Here is an 18584-nt window from a genome sequence, read left to right on the forward strand (position 1 = left end):
GTTCAGTGGCTGGGAAGTCGAACTACTGAAGAGAGAAACTAAGCAAATATTCAGTTTCCTACAGAGGTGACTCCTTTCCATTACAATGCAATTGGCTGCCGATTCCTGGCAAGCTTTGGCAGGTTTCTACAGCAAGTAGGCTTTGAGTTAGTTCTGTCTCGCCGTTCCCAGGCAGAAGTTATCATGAGGACAACTGCAGGGAGGGGAGGGGGAGAGGAGGAGGAGGAATCTTGCAGCATTCAAGTGTTCTCAGGAATCCACCACATGAAAAAAAAAAACCCAAACCAAGAAACGTCCTGTGCCGCAGCCTACAATTTCTTCTACTGTTTTATATCCTTTTAAAGCCTTCGTGACAATCTGCTTCTCACTTAGAAATGGTTTAAAAGATCTTAAACTGAGAAACGTGTCTGTACCATGTTCCATTCCCCTTGACAGGAGATTATTAACTCAGTGGGAGAAACAAAAACTTGCTTGTTGGAGGGCACAAACATGGCAAGAGTGCTGCTGCTCGATAGCTCAGATGCTGTGAAGTAACATCAAATGAAAGAGTAGATGGAAACACATGAACTGTAGCTTCAGGCTGAAGTAATATCAGGTGCATCTCTACACCCTCAGGGCTCGACTCCTACACTTTTAAGTCCCTCCCATTGAAACAGCCTCCTTCAGTTTCACTTAATCAAGCAGCAAACAGGTACTTCTCTCTCAACACGGACAGCAACAGTTTAACAACTCGGAACATCGTGGACCTCAGTTCCCAAACTCACAGGTGAGTGGACTTTAAAACCAGCAACCAAAAAAACAAGAGATTGAAAAGGAAAAGCCATCAACTAACTTAAGGAATGTTTAGCTAAGTTGTTATCCTGTGCTTGTGTTTTACTGTCCTCTCAAGAAAGGCAACTCCTCTACGAGCAGGTGCATTTCTTCAGCAAGTTTAAAAAACTTTTTTTTAAAAAAATTACTATTTTACTCTCTACCAAAAAAGAATCTTGTTTTCTGTAAAACTATGGCAGCCTTGAGGTTGAAAGCTTGATTAAGAACCCATGCTTTATTTTCAAGTTAAAAGTACGTATTTTAGGTTTCTTGTTTAAATTATTATGTTCAGCTTATTATGTTTTGTTCTACTGGAGTATTTACTTCTAATAAATAAATAAAAAGGGGAAGGACTATTTCCAAGGTTTCTAACTTTTACTCAAATAGAATTCTACTGCTACATTTGTCCTAGTTCAGTCTTCAGTTAATGGAAATACTTATTTTATATACAGAGGACCAAAGAGGGGGGGGGACCTAGTTTGAGAATGAATTTACACTTGTCTATTAGACATTCAAAAATGATTAAGGGGACTTATTCTTATTAGCTCAAAATGGTTTTAAGCTATTTTTAAAGAATTTTATTTTTAGTATTGGGACCAGATGTTAGCTATACTGATATATCTGAATCTTAATGCCTCTTCCTCACAGTCCGTCTTGACCTCTATAGCATGTCTGTCCTTATGTTGTCCTCTATCATCCACAAATTCATATTTTTTGTAAGAGTAGATATTTTAGTTTTAAAGATTAAAAGCCCAGAAGGGAAGAACGGTCAATCACTGTAAAATCTAAAGTGGAATAAAACTCAGAAATCTTGTTCTTGCAAAACGCTGGATAGGTGACAATGGCATGATCTTGAGTTATGCAATAATGCCACATCACAATATTTTAATCACAGCATGCCCTTCAAAATGCTCCACCCCAGTGAGGACTCGTCAGCCAGATCAATATCACCAAAAAGAATGCTGCAACAGCAGCCAAGCGTGTGCGTATTAATGTTCTTCAGAAATGGTTGCGCAGCCATTCATAGCATTGAACTATTAAGCAAGATAATTACACCATTGTCTGCAATAAATAAATAAAAAATTGAAGCAGTCCCTTTGTATTTTTTAAAAAGTAAGCTACTACACAGAAGGATAAAGCAACAATTACATTTATTCACTGAAAAATAGTCCTCATTTTATGTGACCTATAATAGCCATATGTTGCTGGTTTTGCATCTTTAAAGAAACAAAAAAGAATTTGCAGTCAAATGAAACTGTGTACTTTTTCTGGTGGTGTTGATCTTTGCTGCAATTGCTGGGTTCAATGATAATAGTAAAGGACAGCCAAGTTTAGCACAATATGAAAGAAATTGCAACCAGGAGGGTAGGAGTAGAGCGCAGGAAATATCTCTTACACCTGTCCAAAAGTCACCAAGTGGCATTTTGCAGTGCACAGTGATTTGCCTTGCAAAAACAACAACTGCAATTTGCTTCAAAAACCTCCCCACAAAATTCTAATAAACTTCACTATGTCCAATTAAATGTGTACAGTAATAGGAATGCTTATTGCTGCAATTCTAAACATACTGTAAATAAATCCTAACCATCTAAGTAAGCAAAGTTACTTCGTATCCAGTGTTTCCCATTACAACCAATGAAGCGGATACTTCCAGAAATAAGTTTGGTTACTGAATTTTCTGAGTTGGAATGATATACCTCAATCCAGTCTGATAATCTCAGATATAAGGGAGCATACTTTTCCTCTAAAAACAACTTTGCCTGCAAATAAAAATAAAAATCCAGGATTGATTTTAATGCACTTTAGCAAACATATATAGTTCCATATTGCTTTCTGATTCTCACGTAGAGATCATACAGTGCAAATGTTAATTCATTAAAATGTGAATCTACCTCCATAAAATAATATAGCATTCTGCATACTAGGAAAACGAATGAGTATATTTATCTAGCAATATCAATATTGTGCTTATATAACATATTTGTATAATTCAAACAGTTGAAGTCTATAAACTTTGTAATCCTGGGGAATAGTTTGTTGTGACAACAGTAACTTAAAGCATTATTTGCTCTGAGACTTACAAGCTAGCACAAAGGTATAACTGGTACAAACTGAACTCACCAAGTTTGTTACAATTCTTCCGTCTTTGGTTCTACGCCATTACTCAAAATTCAACCTGCACTCTCCAAAAACTGGTTTGTTTGTTGTTGCTGAATCTCATTTCATAGTAAGTAATGTGATTATTTTCTTACAATACTATCTAAATAAAACAGTGCATGCATAGAAACAAATAGCTAAATTCATTAACTATGTGATTTAGAATTTTCCCAAACCATGATTCTATTTTGTTTGTATTTCTATGGGTGGGATCCAATGTTTTTCTACCAGCAGCCACTCACATACTAAATGGCTGCATCTGAAACAGATGGAACTTAAGTTTGTTGGACCTGCTGATAAACAGATAAAAATCCCTCTTGAGCATCCTTTAAGTAGTCCTTTGGATCCCAGACTCCGTCAGAAATCACTAACAATCGCCCCTTAGTGCTTTACAAAGACTAAAGGCTGTGCTTTCCTTTTAATAATCTAAACCAATGATAAATCTATGCATTATTAGTTGAATAATATAATAAAAATACAAACAAAATAAATAATCTAAAAGGCTATATAGCTCTTATTATTTTAAACAAAAACTCAACTGCTTATATAATTACCTGCTGAAGAGTCATGTGTCACACCTTCATGGCATGAGCTTTTTATCAGATATATGAAGCTGCCTTCTATGTAAATCTAATGAGATTAAAGACGAAAGCCCAAACTGTAATAAATTTGTTCATTTTAACATGCTATTGGTCTCTTGTTTTTATCATTACTTACAGTCCCCTCATATGAATATTTTCCCATTAATTCATGTAATATTTTAATTTAATCTCTAATTCAAACAGCAATGTAAGCAAGGTGGGGGTTTTTTTTTATAAAAAAGTAAAAATAAAAAGCCATCAGACTTCCCTATTAAACTAACAAGTGGTATTAGTGTAGTTTCGGGTAACTCGAGATACTGTACGTGGTTTTGCAACAGTCATCATTCTGATAATGGTGCTTACAGTTCATGATGAAATCATCACTTTTTTAGATCTTTGCCATAACACATCCTATAAAATCATGAGAACATGACTCTAAGAGATTCTCACGCCTTCAGAATCAGCGAACATAATGGAACAAGTCAATACAAGCCCGTCTGACTTATCTGCCGAGAAAATCACCAGCCTGTATTAAAAGTATCCATTTGTTTCGGTTTCTAAGGGAAAGCAAGTTGATCGTGCCCCTATAAATCAGTGGATGCTTGACTCAGATTTATACCTGGCCATATGGGAACACACACACATACTTAAAAGTAGCTGCGCAGCGAAGAATGCAAGGTCATTTCAACAGCTACACACTCAAACTTTAGAAGAAGAAATTTGGGAGAGTGTGCTCTTCTAAGCATTCAGAATTTGGCTTGTGGTGGTGTGTTGAAAGTTACTCACACTAGTTAGTACTTAAATATTTGTTTAGGCTGCTTAGAAACTTGTTTGCTTTATAGCAGAGCTAGGTCAGTTCTCCAGGATGGAGTCAATCCTACTCCACCCTCCTTCTCCCCATCAAGGAATCTCTTCCTCTTTCCCCAACAGGCTGGACTGGATTGCACTCAAGCTTCTACTATTACCAAGCCCTACCCTCCCTCCTCCTTGTCTCTTCCACCTACAGTTCTCTCTCTCTCTCTGCTTTCATCTTTCCCTGTCACATCCTAAGTGGATGTTCCACCACTGTTGTTTGAATGCGTTCTCTCTAATTAATCCAACAGGAATTTCAGGTAGTAGGCACCCCTGAACTTCAGGCCAGTTAATTAGAGCTCTACCTACAGACCTGTGTGCTTTCCCCGAGGATAATCATGTTTGCAAAGGCATCTAAGAGTCTTCTACATTAGCTTCACTTTTCTCATGCTTGTAATTCATTAATTTAGGTGAGCAATGAGACTCTCGAGTTTGCTGAGGGAGCCATGTTATTCAGGATGCAGATGATGAACAACTCTCCATCATGGGTGAATGGGCAACAAAATGGCAAATGAAATTCAATATGACTGCCTAGATTCACCCATAAACCAATGTGGTCTTAATTGGCTATGACTTACCGTACCCTCCAAAAAAATATTTAGGTGGACGACTCACTGAAAAGTGTTAACTCAATAAGCAGTAATAGAGAAAAAGATAAATTCTAGATGGTAGGATAAGGAATTGAAATTACAATATTGGTAGTCTAATTCTTTGATATATAGTGGTACCTCGGTTTAAGTACGCAATTGGTTCCGGAAGTCTGTACTTAACCTGAAGCGTACTTAACCTGAAGCGAACTTTCCCATTGAAAGCAATGGAAAGTGAATTAATCCGTTCCAGACAGGTCCGCGGAGTACTTAAACTGAAAATACTCAAACCGAGGCGTACTTAAACCGAGGTATGACTGTATAATTTATTTCACACAGTGTATAGTTGGTTTATGGAATCCACTGCCACAGGATGAGGTAATGGCTTCTAACTTAAGTGGGTTTACAAATTTGTAGAGGACGGGTCAAATAATAGATGACAGCTCATGAGACCTTCATGTTCACAAGACAGTAAACCTAAAAATACCAGATGCCAGAGACATGAAACAGGAAATAGTCATCAGCATCATGCCCTGCTCACAGGCTTCCAAGTTGGAAATTGACTTTTTGGTTTGAACCAGGTGGTTTCTCATGATGTGCTACACAGCATTTGAAAAAGCATTTGACATATGTATTTGTTTTGTTCTCAAATTCTAATATTACAATTTCTGTTTTGCAGTTTCCTGTTGCGTGCTGTTTTGTTCTGATGTCTCCAGAAGAAATGGCTTCAAATAATTATTTTTGAGAGTCTCCTCAAAGTTAGGAGTAAATCTGGAAAACTTAAGATATCAACCACATTTTATAAATTAGGGCAAGGAAAACACCAACTCTAATCACTGAAACAGAAAGATGAGCCTTCTCAAAGAACGTAAGCCAAAAAAACCTCATTATATCCCAAGGCCTCCAGGAAAACCATTCAAGTACAAGTGTTTTCAATGCCCTTTCACCTGCAATGAGAAATCACATCTTTTCAACCACATGAAGTATGGGCTCTGCAAAAACTCAATTACTTTAGTGTCTGAGCAGGATCGAGTTATCAAGTGTCCAAAGTCAAATTCCTTGGAGCCTAAGCAGAACAATCAGGCGGAACCTGGAGCCAAACCAACCTCCTCTAAACCCCTCTCAAATCTTGAATCTAAACCTCAATGTGCTTTTCCCAAAGATGATGCCAAGGAAAACATGGAGGTTCAAAACCAAGCAACAGGTAAATTAGTAAATGGGCAAGCACCATCAATTCAGAAGGAATTAACTCTTGTCGGTCATGAAGAAGAAAACACAGCCAACACACAGCCTGGTCTTGAAGGCATTGTAAGACCTTCTGCTTTTGTCCCAGTAGGAGACCATCGTCACAGTCAAGACAGCATTGAGCTATCTCAGTTGGCGTCTCTTTCTGATTCAAACAAAGGCCCTTCAATCCACACAAAGTCAGCATTTCATGCTCCAAACAACCCATGGAAAACAGCTTCCACACTTATTGCACCAGAATTTACTCATAAAATTCCACCTACAAAAGGTTTCCCTTCCATTCCACCTTATATGCAGCCTATGATTCCTGAGTATTCACCTTCATTGTATGAGCATGGATTGGCCATTTATGCACCTTACTTTCTTCCTGGAAACTCTCATGAGTGTGAAAGTTCAGTGCTCTCTGTCTACAGCTCTCAAGATCAGAGACATTTTCTTCCTCACCCTAGACCACTTCCTAAACCAATAAATCCAGCAACTTATGAACACTACCGTTTATTCCAGCAGTATCATCCTAATCCCCCAGTACCATACGGACTTTGTAGACCAGCAGAATCAGCATTTTACAGGCTACCACACATTACAGGTCTTAACAGAGACTCTGGTTCTCATTTAATGGAAGAAACAACCTTGCTATATCCAGCTTCTTCAAGCCCTGCCAGGTTACAGTCACTGAATTCTCACAAAAAAACAGATGATTTGGAAAAAGAAAGCCCTATGCTACATGCCAAAGGTCATTCCAAAGAGGAACAAAATGAGAGAGAGAATGCAAAAATGAGTCCCCGTGCTGGAAGTGCAGCAACAGGGTCCCCAGGCAGACCCAGCCCAACAAACTTCACTCAGACAAGTCAAGGATGTGAAGGTCTATTTGACCTTTCTAGCAGGTCTTCATCTATTAACAAGTACAATCAAACTGAAGAAAACTGCACGGCATTCAGACCTGTGAGGAAAAGTACAGATGAATCCACTCAGCCTCTTACAAAGGAGGATAGAGGAAACACACCCAGGAGGTACATATATAAAGTATATTTATATATAAAATATATAAAGATATTTCTAATTTGTGTTGGGGGTTTTCAAAACTCTAGAGAGAGAGAGAGCAAACATGTCCTCAGGTTACATCACACAAGGACTCCCGAGAGTTTTTAATACATGTCAAACTTGTAAACCCAAGGCAGGTAGGACGTATGCAGGTGACAAGCAGTACAAGCCTAACCATGTCTACTCAGAAGTAAGTCCTGTCAAATTGAAAGAGACTTATGTATAACCCCACTACCTGCGAGTAAATATAATTGAATTCAGTAAAGCTTACTTCTTAGTAAACTTTGTTGGGATTGCCGTGTCAGTTTAGAGTAGGTTGTGGGAAACCTTTGGCCCTCCAGATGTTGCTGAACTACAACTCCATTCAGTCCCAGCAAGTATGGCCAATAGCCAGAGGCGATGGGCTCAGCAACATCTGGGGGGGGCAAAGGTTCCCTACAGCTGGGTTTTTTTAAAATAATAATAATATGGAAGTGGACAAAGAGTGGATGAAATATGCTTGGATATGGTATAATTATAGTGGTTATTCAGAATTATAGTAAAATGATATTTGCTCTTATTTTTATACTGATCATTGTTGTGTTTAACATCTCTGCTGTTTTTCATATTTGAATCTGAATGTTGCTATTCACAACGTATGTAATGTTATGCACTTTTACTCAGAACTAAGTTCCATTGAACTAATGGGGCTTATTCCTGAGTAAAGAATGCACAGTATAGCCTTCGGTTATTGTTTTTCAGGTAGAGGCAGACATTCATCTATTGAATGTGATAAAAAAAAGGATTAAAATTCTGTAATACGAGAGCTATTAAAATGATAAAATACCAACCAGAAAGAAACCAAGACAGTAGCACAAAGTAACCCATGCCAAAGCAACATACCAGGCAGAAAAAAATAAAGCCAAAGGCATGGCAAATGTAACACTTCTTATTGTCGAAGGGGACTGAGCTAATCTCCTGAGGGAATGAGTTCAAGAGCTACAACGGCAAAGGCCTGCTTATGTCCCTAACAACTGCACTCATGACAGCGGTGGGATATAGAGGAAGACCTCTGCTGATGATCTCAGTGGGAAGGCCATTTAATATGAAATAAGCCTTTTTGCTTTCCCAAGCAATAAGTAGGGTTGCCAGACTCAATAGAGGACAGGACTTCTGTGCCTTTAATTGCCCTGCTCTCTTTTGAGTCTGGAAACCTTAAAGAGAAACCAGCAGACCATTTGTTTAATTTCCAAGCAAAGGGTCTACTGGCAACCCTAGACTGAAGGATATGGTGAGCTCTATCTCTCATTATTTTCCCACTCTTTAAAGGAGGACAGAAGGTAATGGCCTCCTGACATGGTACAACATAGTGAACTGCCAATCTTGCCCACTTTATTCTTCTCTGTTTGCACACACGAGGACCAAATCATGATTTGCACCATCGTATTATACTCAAACCATAGGTTATGGTTTGTTTCACTTCAACCAATCACAACCAGAAAGCCCAAGAACAAACCTTGGCTACAGATCATGGTCTCTTTGGACACAACAAACCAAAATCCCTGGTCCAAATGTAACACCAAGCCAGGAGTCATTGTTTGTTTCTCCTGTGCACTAACAGAGAGAAGTAGATGAGATTGACATATACACAGTCAATCATTAACTATGGTTTATAATGATGTGCAGACTGGACCACTGCAGCAACCTGTCAGCTTTCCAATGAATACTAACATTTATTATTTTATTTTACTTCTGAATTTATATCTGGACTAGGCCTCCGAGGCAGAGAAGTGTAACAATTTGATCTCATAAGTCCTGTGATGGATCAGCCTGGGACCATTTTCATTACAGAAGGATGATCATATGGGTTAATGTCACTCTTAAACAGCTGTTTGTATTGCAATATAAAATACCTATAGAGCACACAATTTATTGTGCCCTGCTCTCATAGACCTCAAACATTGATATTTCCTTCTCAATATGTTCCAGGAGATTAAGTTGGCTACAACAAATTATTTTAATTTATTGCAGTAAAAATATAAGAAGAGCTCATCTCTACAGAGATTTAAAACTAGGTTTCTTATGTGCAAACCAAACACTGTAACAAATTTACTCCATAGCACTATTTCTTCTGATACCTTTTTAGATCAATTCATTGCATTGCTTTTACTGCCACAGTATGTAAATCAAAATATGATACTAGTCCTATATCGGATTTTAATTACATAATGGAATTTTTCAATGATTTTTCTTTTCTTTTCTTCCCCAGTAGTGATGTCACTAATGAAAATGAAAATATACAGCATGAAAGTAATGAGAACGATGACCCTCTGTCCAATTCTGATGATGACACGGGGATAGTACCACTTAATCTTTCCAAGAAGCCAGATGCAAACGTTGTGAATGAACATATGTACAAAAACACGCTCCATGTAGAAAACCAGAACTTTATGGAACTTCAGGAAATGCCTCTGAATCTCTCTGTAAAAGACAACTGCAACATAAAACAATCCCTCCAGAGGTCATCATATGAAGCTGAAGACAGTGGACCTCAAAAAACTGAAAATGGACATTTGGAAACTGAGGCCTGCAGCCCTAAGGATCATATGGACAAAGGTTCTTGTGAAAAGGTCTCTACCATGATGCAGAGGAAAGAAGTTCAGGAACTTGGGACAATTGACCATTGTGATGAGCAGAAACAAACTGCAGCTGTTGCTCTTTGTCAGTTAGCTGCCTATAGTCCTAGTAAAGTCCAAATAGAGAGTCCACAGAAAAGTAATCAGGACAGCAATTCTCAGTATACAGATTCAGCTCCTGAACCATCAGATACTCAGGACTGTCACAGTAGTCAAAAAGGAAAAGGACAAAAAAGGACCAATCAAAGACAAGTGACAAAACTGCAGCAAGGAACAAAGCGAGTGCAAACAAATGACTGCAGTAGAGTATTTACTCTGAGAAAAAGAACCAGAGTATCGTAATACTTTACTTTTAATCCACTACCAACTACATACAAGAGCGTGCTTTTAAAAGCACACTATCCACCAGGAAGCCAAGACAAGTTTTTCAGTACCAATTCCTATTATCCCAATCAGGCAGACTCATTTGATCCATATAGGTTGTAACATGTAAATATAAACTGTTGTTAATTTTGTATTTATGTTTTAAAGCATCCTGATTATTTTCTGACTGTATCTTGATTTTTTGAGCGAACATTTAAAAGTAAATTGAAGCTAATGATATGTTTCTTAAATGCACTATGGTGGAATGACTTTTACATCCACCTTTATTACCAATGGTGTAAACTATAAAGTAAGATTATCTTATCCATGACATTGGAGTATCATACGTTGCTTGTGACTCACTTAAGGTTCAAAAAAATTTTTAGTTTAGTTTTTTGTTATTCAACATGCTTTGGTTGATTATTCTATAATTTAACTAATTGTGACAGTTTCCATTTGCTTTTAAAGCTTAGTAGTTGCTGAGTTCTGGACATGGAAGTCTTCATATTAATTCTTGCTAACATACAGATTTGCATCAGTTTTATCCAAAATCAAACAGCACAAAGCAAAGATGTCATCCATGAATCAAAATCTAAACTGTGCTGTCATGTCTTTTTATAATTCTACTGTAAATCCTTAATCTAGTGTGTAGAAATGTGTGAAGCAGTGTTGGACAACACTAATACACTATCTTAAAACTCATTTGTCAGCTCAGCAATACCTTCAATAGTTTGATTTCACTGATGTTACAGGTAACATTATTCATGGACAGATAACATTATTCATGAAGAACAAGCAGGGTTCTGAGAAGGACACTGTATCATTGATCAACATTTTACTCTGAAACATTCTAAAGAAAATACACTACGAACATTAAGAATAACATTCAACTCTATTAATTGAAATGTGGAAGTGTGGGAGAAATTTCAAATTTCCAATATTGACTGCAGATTTCTGCTATTCATCCAAGAACTATAAAGCAACACATATATGAGGATCAGAGTAGGTTTCTATGCCTTCAAAACATTGCAGGGAGTCAAGCAAGGTTGTATTCTGGCTCCTGATCTTCTAACCTATAATATTAATGATCTGGTACCATATTTAACCAGTAAAAACTCCCCCTTTTCAGTAATTAGGAAGAGAAATATCTCAACTTGATGTATGCAGATGATTTAGTGCTCTTCTCTCTTTCCCAAATGAGCCTCAAAATTCTCTTGCAGGTGTTCAGCACACACTATAAACAAGAAATCCTATCTATAAGAAAGCCTATCTATAAAGACAAGATTATGATTCTTGGCTAACACAGTCCTAGGTATAAATGGTATTTAGATCTGCCAGCTATAGAACAAACTTACTCAATAAGAGTGTACTCTTTACTGAAGCCCTCTCTTGGAAATGTCTTCTTGGAGGCAGTGCAAGTTGCAGCACAGAAAAATATTGGGGCATTGATGATGTTCTGTTATGACAAGGGAGAGCAGCTGATTGAAACTGCCCTGAAGATATTTAGTAGCAAAGTTTTTACCCAAATGCTAGTCTATGGCATTGAAAAGTGGGGCTCTGATTCAAACTCCATTAAAGGTTTGGAAACAGTGCAGAATTATTATTTTTCAGAAGCTATACACTACCATCAGAAATATCAACAGCTCTTCTTCATACCAAACTCAGGTAGCCAACAATAGGCAAGAGCAGATTGAGCTCAGCTAAAAGATTATTAAAGGAATTGCAACGGAGCATTTTCCTGCTCTGTTCTGTTATGGAATTGGGTGATAACCAACACTGGAAAGCAGCCTGTCAAGTTTTAGACTATTATTACTTTCCAGAACTGAGCTCTGTGCTGACCTTGAATAAGTGCTAACTAAAGGATTAGCTCTTCTGCACAGATTCTAGAAGGCACCTACAACTAATTAGAACCACCAGATTATCCCCCCCTCCCCCCGGTATCCACTCCTGAGAACAGAGCACCAAACTCTCACCAGTTTCCTTAAGAAAAGCCTATATTGAGCTGTGTTTCCAAGTCATGTTTCCTGTGTGCAGAATTTGTATCTCTGGTCCACCTCGGGTGGGAAACATCACTCATTATCTGTTAGCCTGCCCCTTATACAGAAACCAAAGAGACCGCTTTCTGAAACCTTTGTTTACACAAGCAACCGGGTACATCCTGGCAGAAATGGTTCAGCTTCTTTCGAGTGAGAATAATAGCTTTCTAACATTGTGCTGATTCGGAGGTTTAGACCAAAATCAAGCTAGATTTAAGCTTGTTGGTGTCTCTAGTATCTTCTCTCTCTCTTACAACACAGATGTTGACATATTATGGATATATGTTCTGTATTGTTTTAGTACAGTGGTACCTCGGTTTAAGTACCTAATTGGTTCCGGGGAGCCATTCGCTCCCCGAAAGCAACTTAAACTGAGCGCCGATAGCGCACGTGCACGAAACACCGATAGAGCGCTTCTGTGCATGCACACGTTGCGGAACCCAGAAGTAAACAGCATTGAGTACTCAAACCGCAGCGGGCGTAAACTGAGGAATGACTGTAATACTATTGCTACATGTTTGTTATGGCCTTTGGCTAGAACAATAAGCTTATAAACTAGAATTGATGTTACTGGCATTACAGCGTTGCAACTGAACTGTCATCTAAATAAATAATAATAATAATAATTTATTATTATTTTTATTATTATTTTACTATTTGTACCTCACCCATCTGACTGGGTTGTCATGCAGCCTTTGCACATCTTTAACAAACGGATTATTTAAACCACACCTTAAATTAAACTAATTCAAATCTCGAGGTTGGTATTTTCAAAGGAGTTTGAAATGACAGAGGTGGCGTGATGCTCCCACACAAATGCTTCCATACTTGTTAGAGCTTGTAAGAGCGCATCCTTAGACACCAAGCACCTGCTGCATATACAAGACCAAGGGGATATTTATTTTAGTTCATATTAGAAAGTACACTGTGGTGAAGGAGTTATTTATGTACTTTGCATCCATACTAATTTGTAAGCAAGAAAATAATGGCAAGCTAAGCTGGGAAGGGGCTGTTTTGCAAACCTGGTGAGAACAATTTTCTATTTCATGAGTTTTACCATGACAACTTTTCTAATCTTGCAGTAAAATGCTTTGTATTATACTTGCAAAATAATTAATCGTTATGGCGCAAATAAAAGTGTTTACATCACTTGTTTTATTATGTGTCTTGTGAACAAAAACAAAATTCAAAACAAGACTACAAAAAATAAAGCTTAACTGTGTTTAAGTATAGAAATATTGAACATCTTCTTGTAGTCTTCTTATTGCACATTCTTGCACATTCTTCATGTAGTCTAATATATATATATATATATATTTCAAAATTTATTTAGTCATTGAAAAGGCCCGCTTGCACATTCTCACTAAACTAATATCTAACTTCACAGGACAGAGTCCACTTGCAGATTTAAAGAACCAAGCAGTTCATATTGGAGCAGACATCCTACAGGTATCCTGGTCCAAAGCCAATGAGGGCTATGAAGGTCAAAACCAGCATTTGAATTGGGTTTGGAAACCAACTGGTATCCAATCCAACTGTTGTTAGCAAGGGAACCACATGCTCCTTATATACACTGCTCAAGTGCAGCACTGTGGACTGCCTTTTTCAAATACATTCCAAAGGAAGCACTCACAAAGAATACTGCAGTGTATCAAAGAAATGGGGGGGGGGGGAGGTAACAGACTCTGGCAATACTAGAATATGGGAGAAGGAAACAAGATCCAAAAAGTAAAGCAAGTTTGTAATCCTGTGAAATAGCAGGAGGTAAAAGCAAAATCAGCAATATATATATGATAAGGGAGGGAGGGAAGAAAGATGCTAAGGGAAGAAAAATATACTTGCTTGTCTGTAAGAAATTCTCAAGACCAGAAGCTGACAAAAGTATATCAAATCTTTCATTCATTTGATTGTGCTTATTACCTTGTATTGTACAAGTCATTTATTTTGTTTTGTTTTTCTTAAGCAGTATAGATAGGACCTAGTTAAATTACAAGATACTTACCATCTGAGAGCCGGGAGGGAAGTAACAACCCTCTTCTTCCTAATTCCGCCAGAGCCAAACATCCACCATGCCAAGCATTATCAGTTTCCTGGAAACTATAATTTTAGAAAACATAAGGATTGCATTCAAACTATTTTTTCTGAATTTAATAAGATGATATATTATTGTCTGAAAGCTGGTTGTACACAGTAATTGCATGCTTTCAAAAGCATGACAATACAAACTAAATATTTCAAGTAACAGTAATATATTAAATTTTCCCCTAACTGCAAAGCAATTTCTCCCAAACTGTTTCTTTTGACTCCCATTTTAAATATCTGCAACCTAAGCCTAAGCACTTTTATACTGAGAAATAACCCCCATTATGTTCAATGGGACTTTCTACTAAATTAATATTCATGGGATATCAAACTTATTTATTTAGTATTATGACATTTTATTTATTTATGCATTTTTAAACATCAGAAACCAATGTAAAGGATGTTCATATTTCTATTCTTCATGCCCAGGTTTTTTATAAAAAAGCTAGTGTTTTCAACGAGAGTTTCCACTCCTTAACTCATATGCATCTGCTATAATTGTTGTATCAATATCCTCCTTACTACACCAGAGCTAGATGTAGTTCACTACAGTTTGCATGCTATATGGAAAACGTTCTACACAATGTAAAGTGGTACCTGAAGCAATCTAAGACAGATCCAACTACATCATCAGCCAGCTCTTTTGGTAGCCTTCCAGTCAGTCTCCCGATCCTGCAAAAAGCAGTAATTCATGAAAGCTTAGGTTCAACAATGCACAAATTGTTATTGGTCACATGCTACAATGAAGCTGGTATCATCCTGTACATTCTTTTAGACCTTCCAGAGTTCTAGGAACAGAACTTGTGGCCCCTCTATCCTTGCAGGTTCTTGTTTACACAGCTTTTTGTGTGGTCCTAACAAAGATTTTGCCCAACTGTGGTGTTCTTTCCAGCATGATTACTTTTGCTTTTTTATGTACCTTGAATAATACCCTATTTAGTCATTCAAGGAGGAAAGTGCAACCAAATGAAAATGATTTTCTACTACCTAAAGAGGAATTTTGCATTTCAGCGCCTGTCCTCCAACCACTAGGTAAAACTTATTTGGCTTCAATTTGCTCTTACCTAGCACACCTCCCAAAATTAATATCTGGCTTTAATAATATAAATACTGTTATGCGTCACTTTACATCTGCTGTCTGATTTATCAGGAACCTGTGTGTTTTGCTTAAGGCATGAGACACATCTGATTTTCAAAGATGGGGATCAGCCACTGCGTCTTCATCTCAACCTAGGTGTAGCCCGATACCTGCAAGCACCTAGTAGAATCTAAACTGATTTGTAGTCTCCATTTTCAGACTGAGTCTGAAGTGCAGAGCTCACTTCAACACTCAGCCTTTGTATTTTCTGCTTCTGTTTTCCTTGCCCACCCACCCCCCATACCTGCTTTGTGTAATATCCAGGCCAGAGATGGCTCATCAGTGGCCCTTCAGATGCTACAAACCACAACTCCCAGTATCCCTAGCCACTGCATGCTTGCAGGTCTCAAGAGACATTTGCCCTGACATAAAAGTAAAGATGATGCTTCCTTACTCTGAACTGGAGCTCATTTTCCTTTAAAGTATTTAAGAATACTTTAAAGAAAACAGTACCTCCTCTAGAATCAGCTGCCCAACATGGCTGCTTGAGGACAAACCTCCCAAAGAGTCCAGTAATTAATTAGTACAAAGGGGAGATCTGTGGACTTGGGAGCCTAGAAAACAAGAGGCAGGTGGAAGTAAGAGTTGGCACTGAATTCTAGGTACTGAATTCAAATAACCAACCATGCGGCTTTAGTTAATGGATATTTACATATTAATCATTGTAACGCCTATTTGATTTGAGGATACCTACCCTTTTGCTGCAGACCATCTGACAATGGTGTCCTTGTCTTTCAGTCCAATCAGCAATTGCTCTGGAAAAACATATGTTTTTGAAATACAAAACACAATAGGAAGCTAAAAGCACCTAGGATATTATCCTTAGGTCTATATTTTGTCACAGGCCTTTTCTGGATCAGGCTCCTTTTCCTGGGGAAAGCAAGAGGCCTTCATTCAGCACTTCACTAGTTCTAGCCACATCAAGAGATATCCTCAAACCCATCTCAAGGAAAGGTATGGGGTGGCGTTGGAAGGAAATAAAAGATTTTATTTATCTTTGCTGAAGAGAATACAATGGACGGTGAGCAGACACCTTTTTATTCAAAAAGTGAGGGGGAAATACATCTTATTAAGAATGATAGAACATTCAAAACATTGTAAGGCAGGAAAGGGCGCACAACGCAGCACAAAGTGATGCTATCAGCAACCACCGATAGGAAAGGGAGGCAGAGAGAAAAGGAATAGTCAAGGGCATCTACAAGAATTATAGCACTATTACCCCTTAAATGTTAAAAGAGACCTTGGTTTAAATCATTTACATTCTTGCTTTGCAGGTTAACCATAAGGAGGAAGGAGATCCTTAGAAGCAAACAAAGAAACCACAGCTGTATTTAGTGAAGCCATCTCATCAGAAGAGATAAGCCTGCACAAAGTGATTTCCTCTCCCTCTTCTCTCCCTGTGTGTCCCCCACACCTTACCCAAATCTGTTCTGCAGGTTTCCCCCAGATTAGATTTGGGGGTGGGGGTTTGCAGGGAGAAAAAAAGAAAGGCCTGCTATACAGCCAGAAGTCCTTACACTAATGGGATACAACCCCATGTTCACACTGGCTATGGTATCAGACCTTACACTGCTTCCTATTTTCATCAAACACACCTATAACATTTTCAATCTCTCCTGGGATGTCATATTCCTCTTCTTCTTCCTCCTCCTTGACAGCCGTTGCATTTATTTCTTCCTGTACAACAGGACTACTTGCAGAAAACGTCAAATTTGCAGCTAAAGATCGGAAACCCCGTTGATACCTAGAAAGAGAAACTTAGAATATTTATTATATTCAAAAAAGGTCAAAGAGTTTTCTCATACATTATATGTATCCCCTTCAAAAACATCAATGTAGTGTACTTCAAAAATGTAAGATACTAACTTTCAAAGGTATTTCTCTTCTGTAGGGAATCACCTAGCAGCCACAACTTAAGAAGGCTTCTTCAATGTTCCTCAGGCAAGTTGCCTGTGATCAGTTGCTGCTTGCTTACTGTTGCATTACTTATTAAAAGTGCTTTATTATTTTAATAACAAAAAGCTCATCTGTTTATTCCCAAAGGAATACAGCACACTAATTCAAGCAATGATTGCTCATAGGCCTAATGCAGGCATCCCCAAACTTCGGCCCTCCAGATGTTTTGGACTACAATTCCCATCTTCCCTGATCACTGGGCCTGTTAGCTAGGGATCATGGGAGTTGTAGGCCAAAGAATCTGGAGGGCCGCAATTTGGGGATGCCTGGCCTAATGGCAGAAATATCAGGGGATTTGTACAAGCAATATGTAAACCATAGCACTTTTTTTTAAAAAAAAAAAACCTTTTATGTCCTCATGAGATAAGTACTCATTTTGTTTATTAAGACTGTGAGAATCTTTCAGACCCCAAAATATATACTTTAGGCATACTCAACATCTAGGGTGTGCCCCATGGAATTTTTGATATTTGCCCCTTCAAATGGGAGTTTCAAAAAGGTTTCACACGTGGCGACAGATGGGTGATCGTTTGAGAAAAGTTTGAATGTTACTACCTCTAGGCACTTTTTTAGATCCCGCCATAGAAAATAAAGCTCTTCAACTCAAGTGTTTGAAGAAAACCTTATGTTCAAATTTTGAAAAATTAAAAACAGCAACAAATTACAGCAACACAAAATGCATTTAAGATGCCAAACTAGGATCTGAGTTTGCAAAAAAGATTGCAATCTGCAACAATAAACACTTTTCTTAAGGTAACCCTTAAAGGTAAAATATTCAGCTCAACTAAGGATAAAAAATTGGATTGTGTCATCAATAGTGATACCAGGACAAGGTACAACTGGTAGGACTGTAAGCGGGGCTGTCAAGCAAATGCTTTGCCTGCACAAAGTCTCAAGTTCAATCCCCGCTATGTCCGCATAGGGCTAGTAAACATTCCCACCTGAAACACTGGAGAACTGTTACTAGTCAGTCTTGACAATAGGAAACAGACAGCCTGGAATTCATTTAAAGCTGTTTCCTATGTCTGTTTCTAGCTAACACAACAGAAAAAGCTAAAAATAATAACACATTAATGAAAACAGATATAAAAGGGGAGGGAGCCTTCCCCCCCCCCCAAAAA

At 38.0% G+C, this 18584-nt stretch overlaps 2 protein-coding genes across 7 annotated transcripts in view; one reads left to right on the forward strand and one right to left on the reverse strand.

The window, feature by feature from the left end:
* TBCD (tubulin folding cofactor D) overlaps positions 1 to 18584 on the reverse strand; it is a 131874-nt gene that overhangs the window by 84469 nt on the left and 28821 nt on the right. For all 5 annotated transcript variants that reach the window (XM_035104647.2, XM_035104648.2, XM_060271811.1 and 2 more), the window contains 4 exons: positions 17103 to 17251; positions 16202 to 16262; positions 14967 to 15041; positions 14290 to 14384 (listed from right to left, as the gene is read on the reverse strand). In XM_035104647.2, the coding sequence (XP_034960538.2) occupies positions 14290 to 14384; positions 14967 to 15041; positions 16202 to 16262; positions 17103 to 17251 (380 nt within the window). The remainder of the gene's footprint in view (positions 1 to 14289; positions 14385 to 14966; positions 15042 to 16201; positions 16263 to 17102; positions 17252 to 18584) is intronic.
* On the forward strand, positions 264 to 10432 carry ZNF750 (zinc finger protein 750). Of its 2 annotated transcripts, none has more exons than XM_035104651.2 (3): positions 264 to 766; positions 5667 to 7242; positions 9522 to 10432. In XM_035104651.2, the coding sequence occupies exons 2-3, from the start codon at positions 5837 to 5839 to the stop codon at positions 10228 to 10230; spliced, it is 2115 nt and encodes a 704-aa protein (XP_034960542.1). In that variant the 5' UTR covers positions 264 to 766; positions 5667 to 5836; the 3' UTR covers positions 10231 to 10432. The 2 variants fall into 2 exon arrangements, with proteins under 2 accessions (XP_034960542.1, XP_034960543.1); XM_035104652.2 differs by having other exon boundaries at positions 9525 to 10432.

This window comes from Zootoca vivipara, chromosome 2 (assembly GCF_963506605.1).
Source record: "Zootoca vivipara chromosome 2, rZooViv1.1, whole genome shotgun sequence".
Classification (NCBI taxonomy): domain Eukaryota; kingdom Metazoa; phylum Chordata; class Lepidosauria; order Squamata; family Lacertidae; genus Zootoca; species Zootoca vivipara.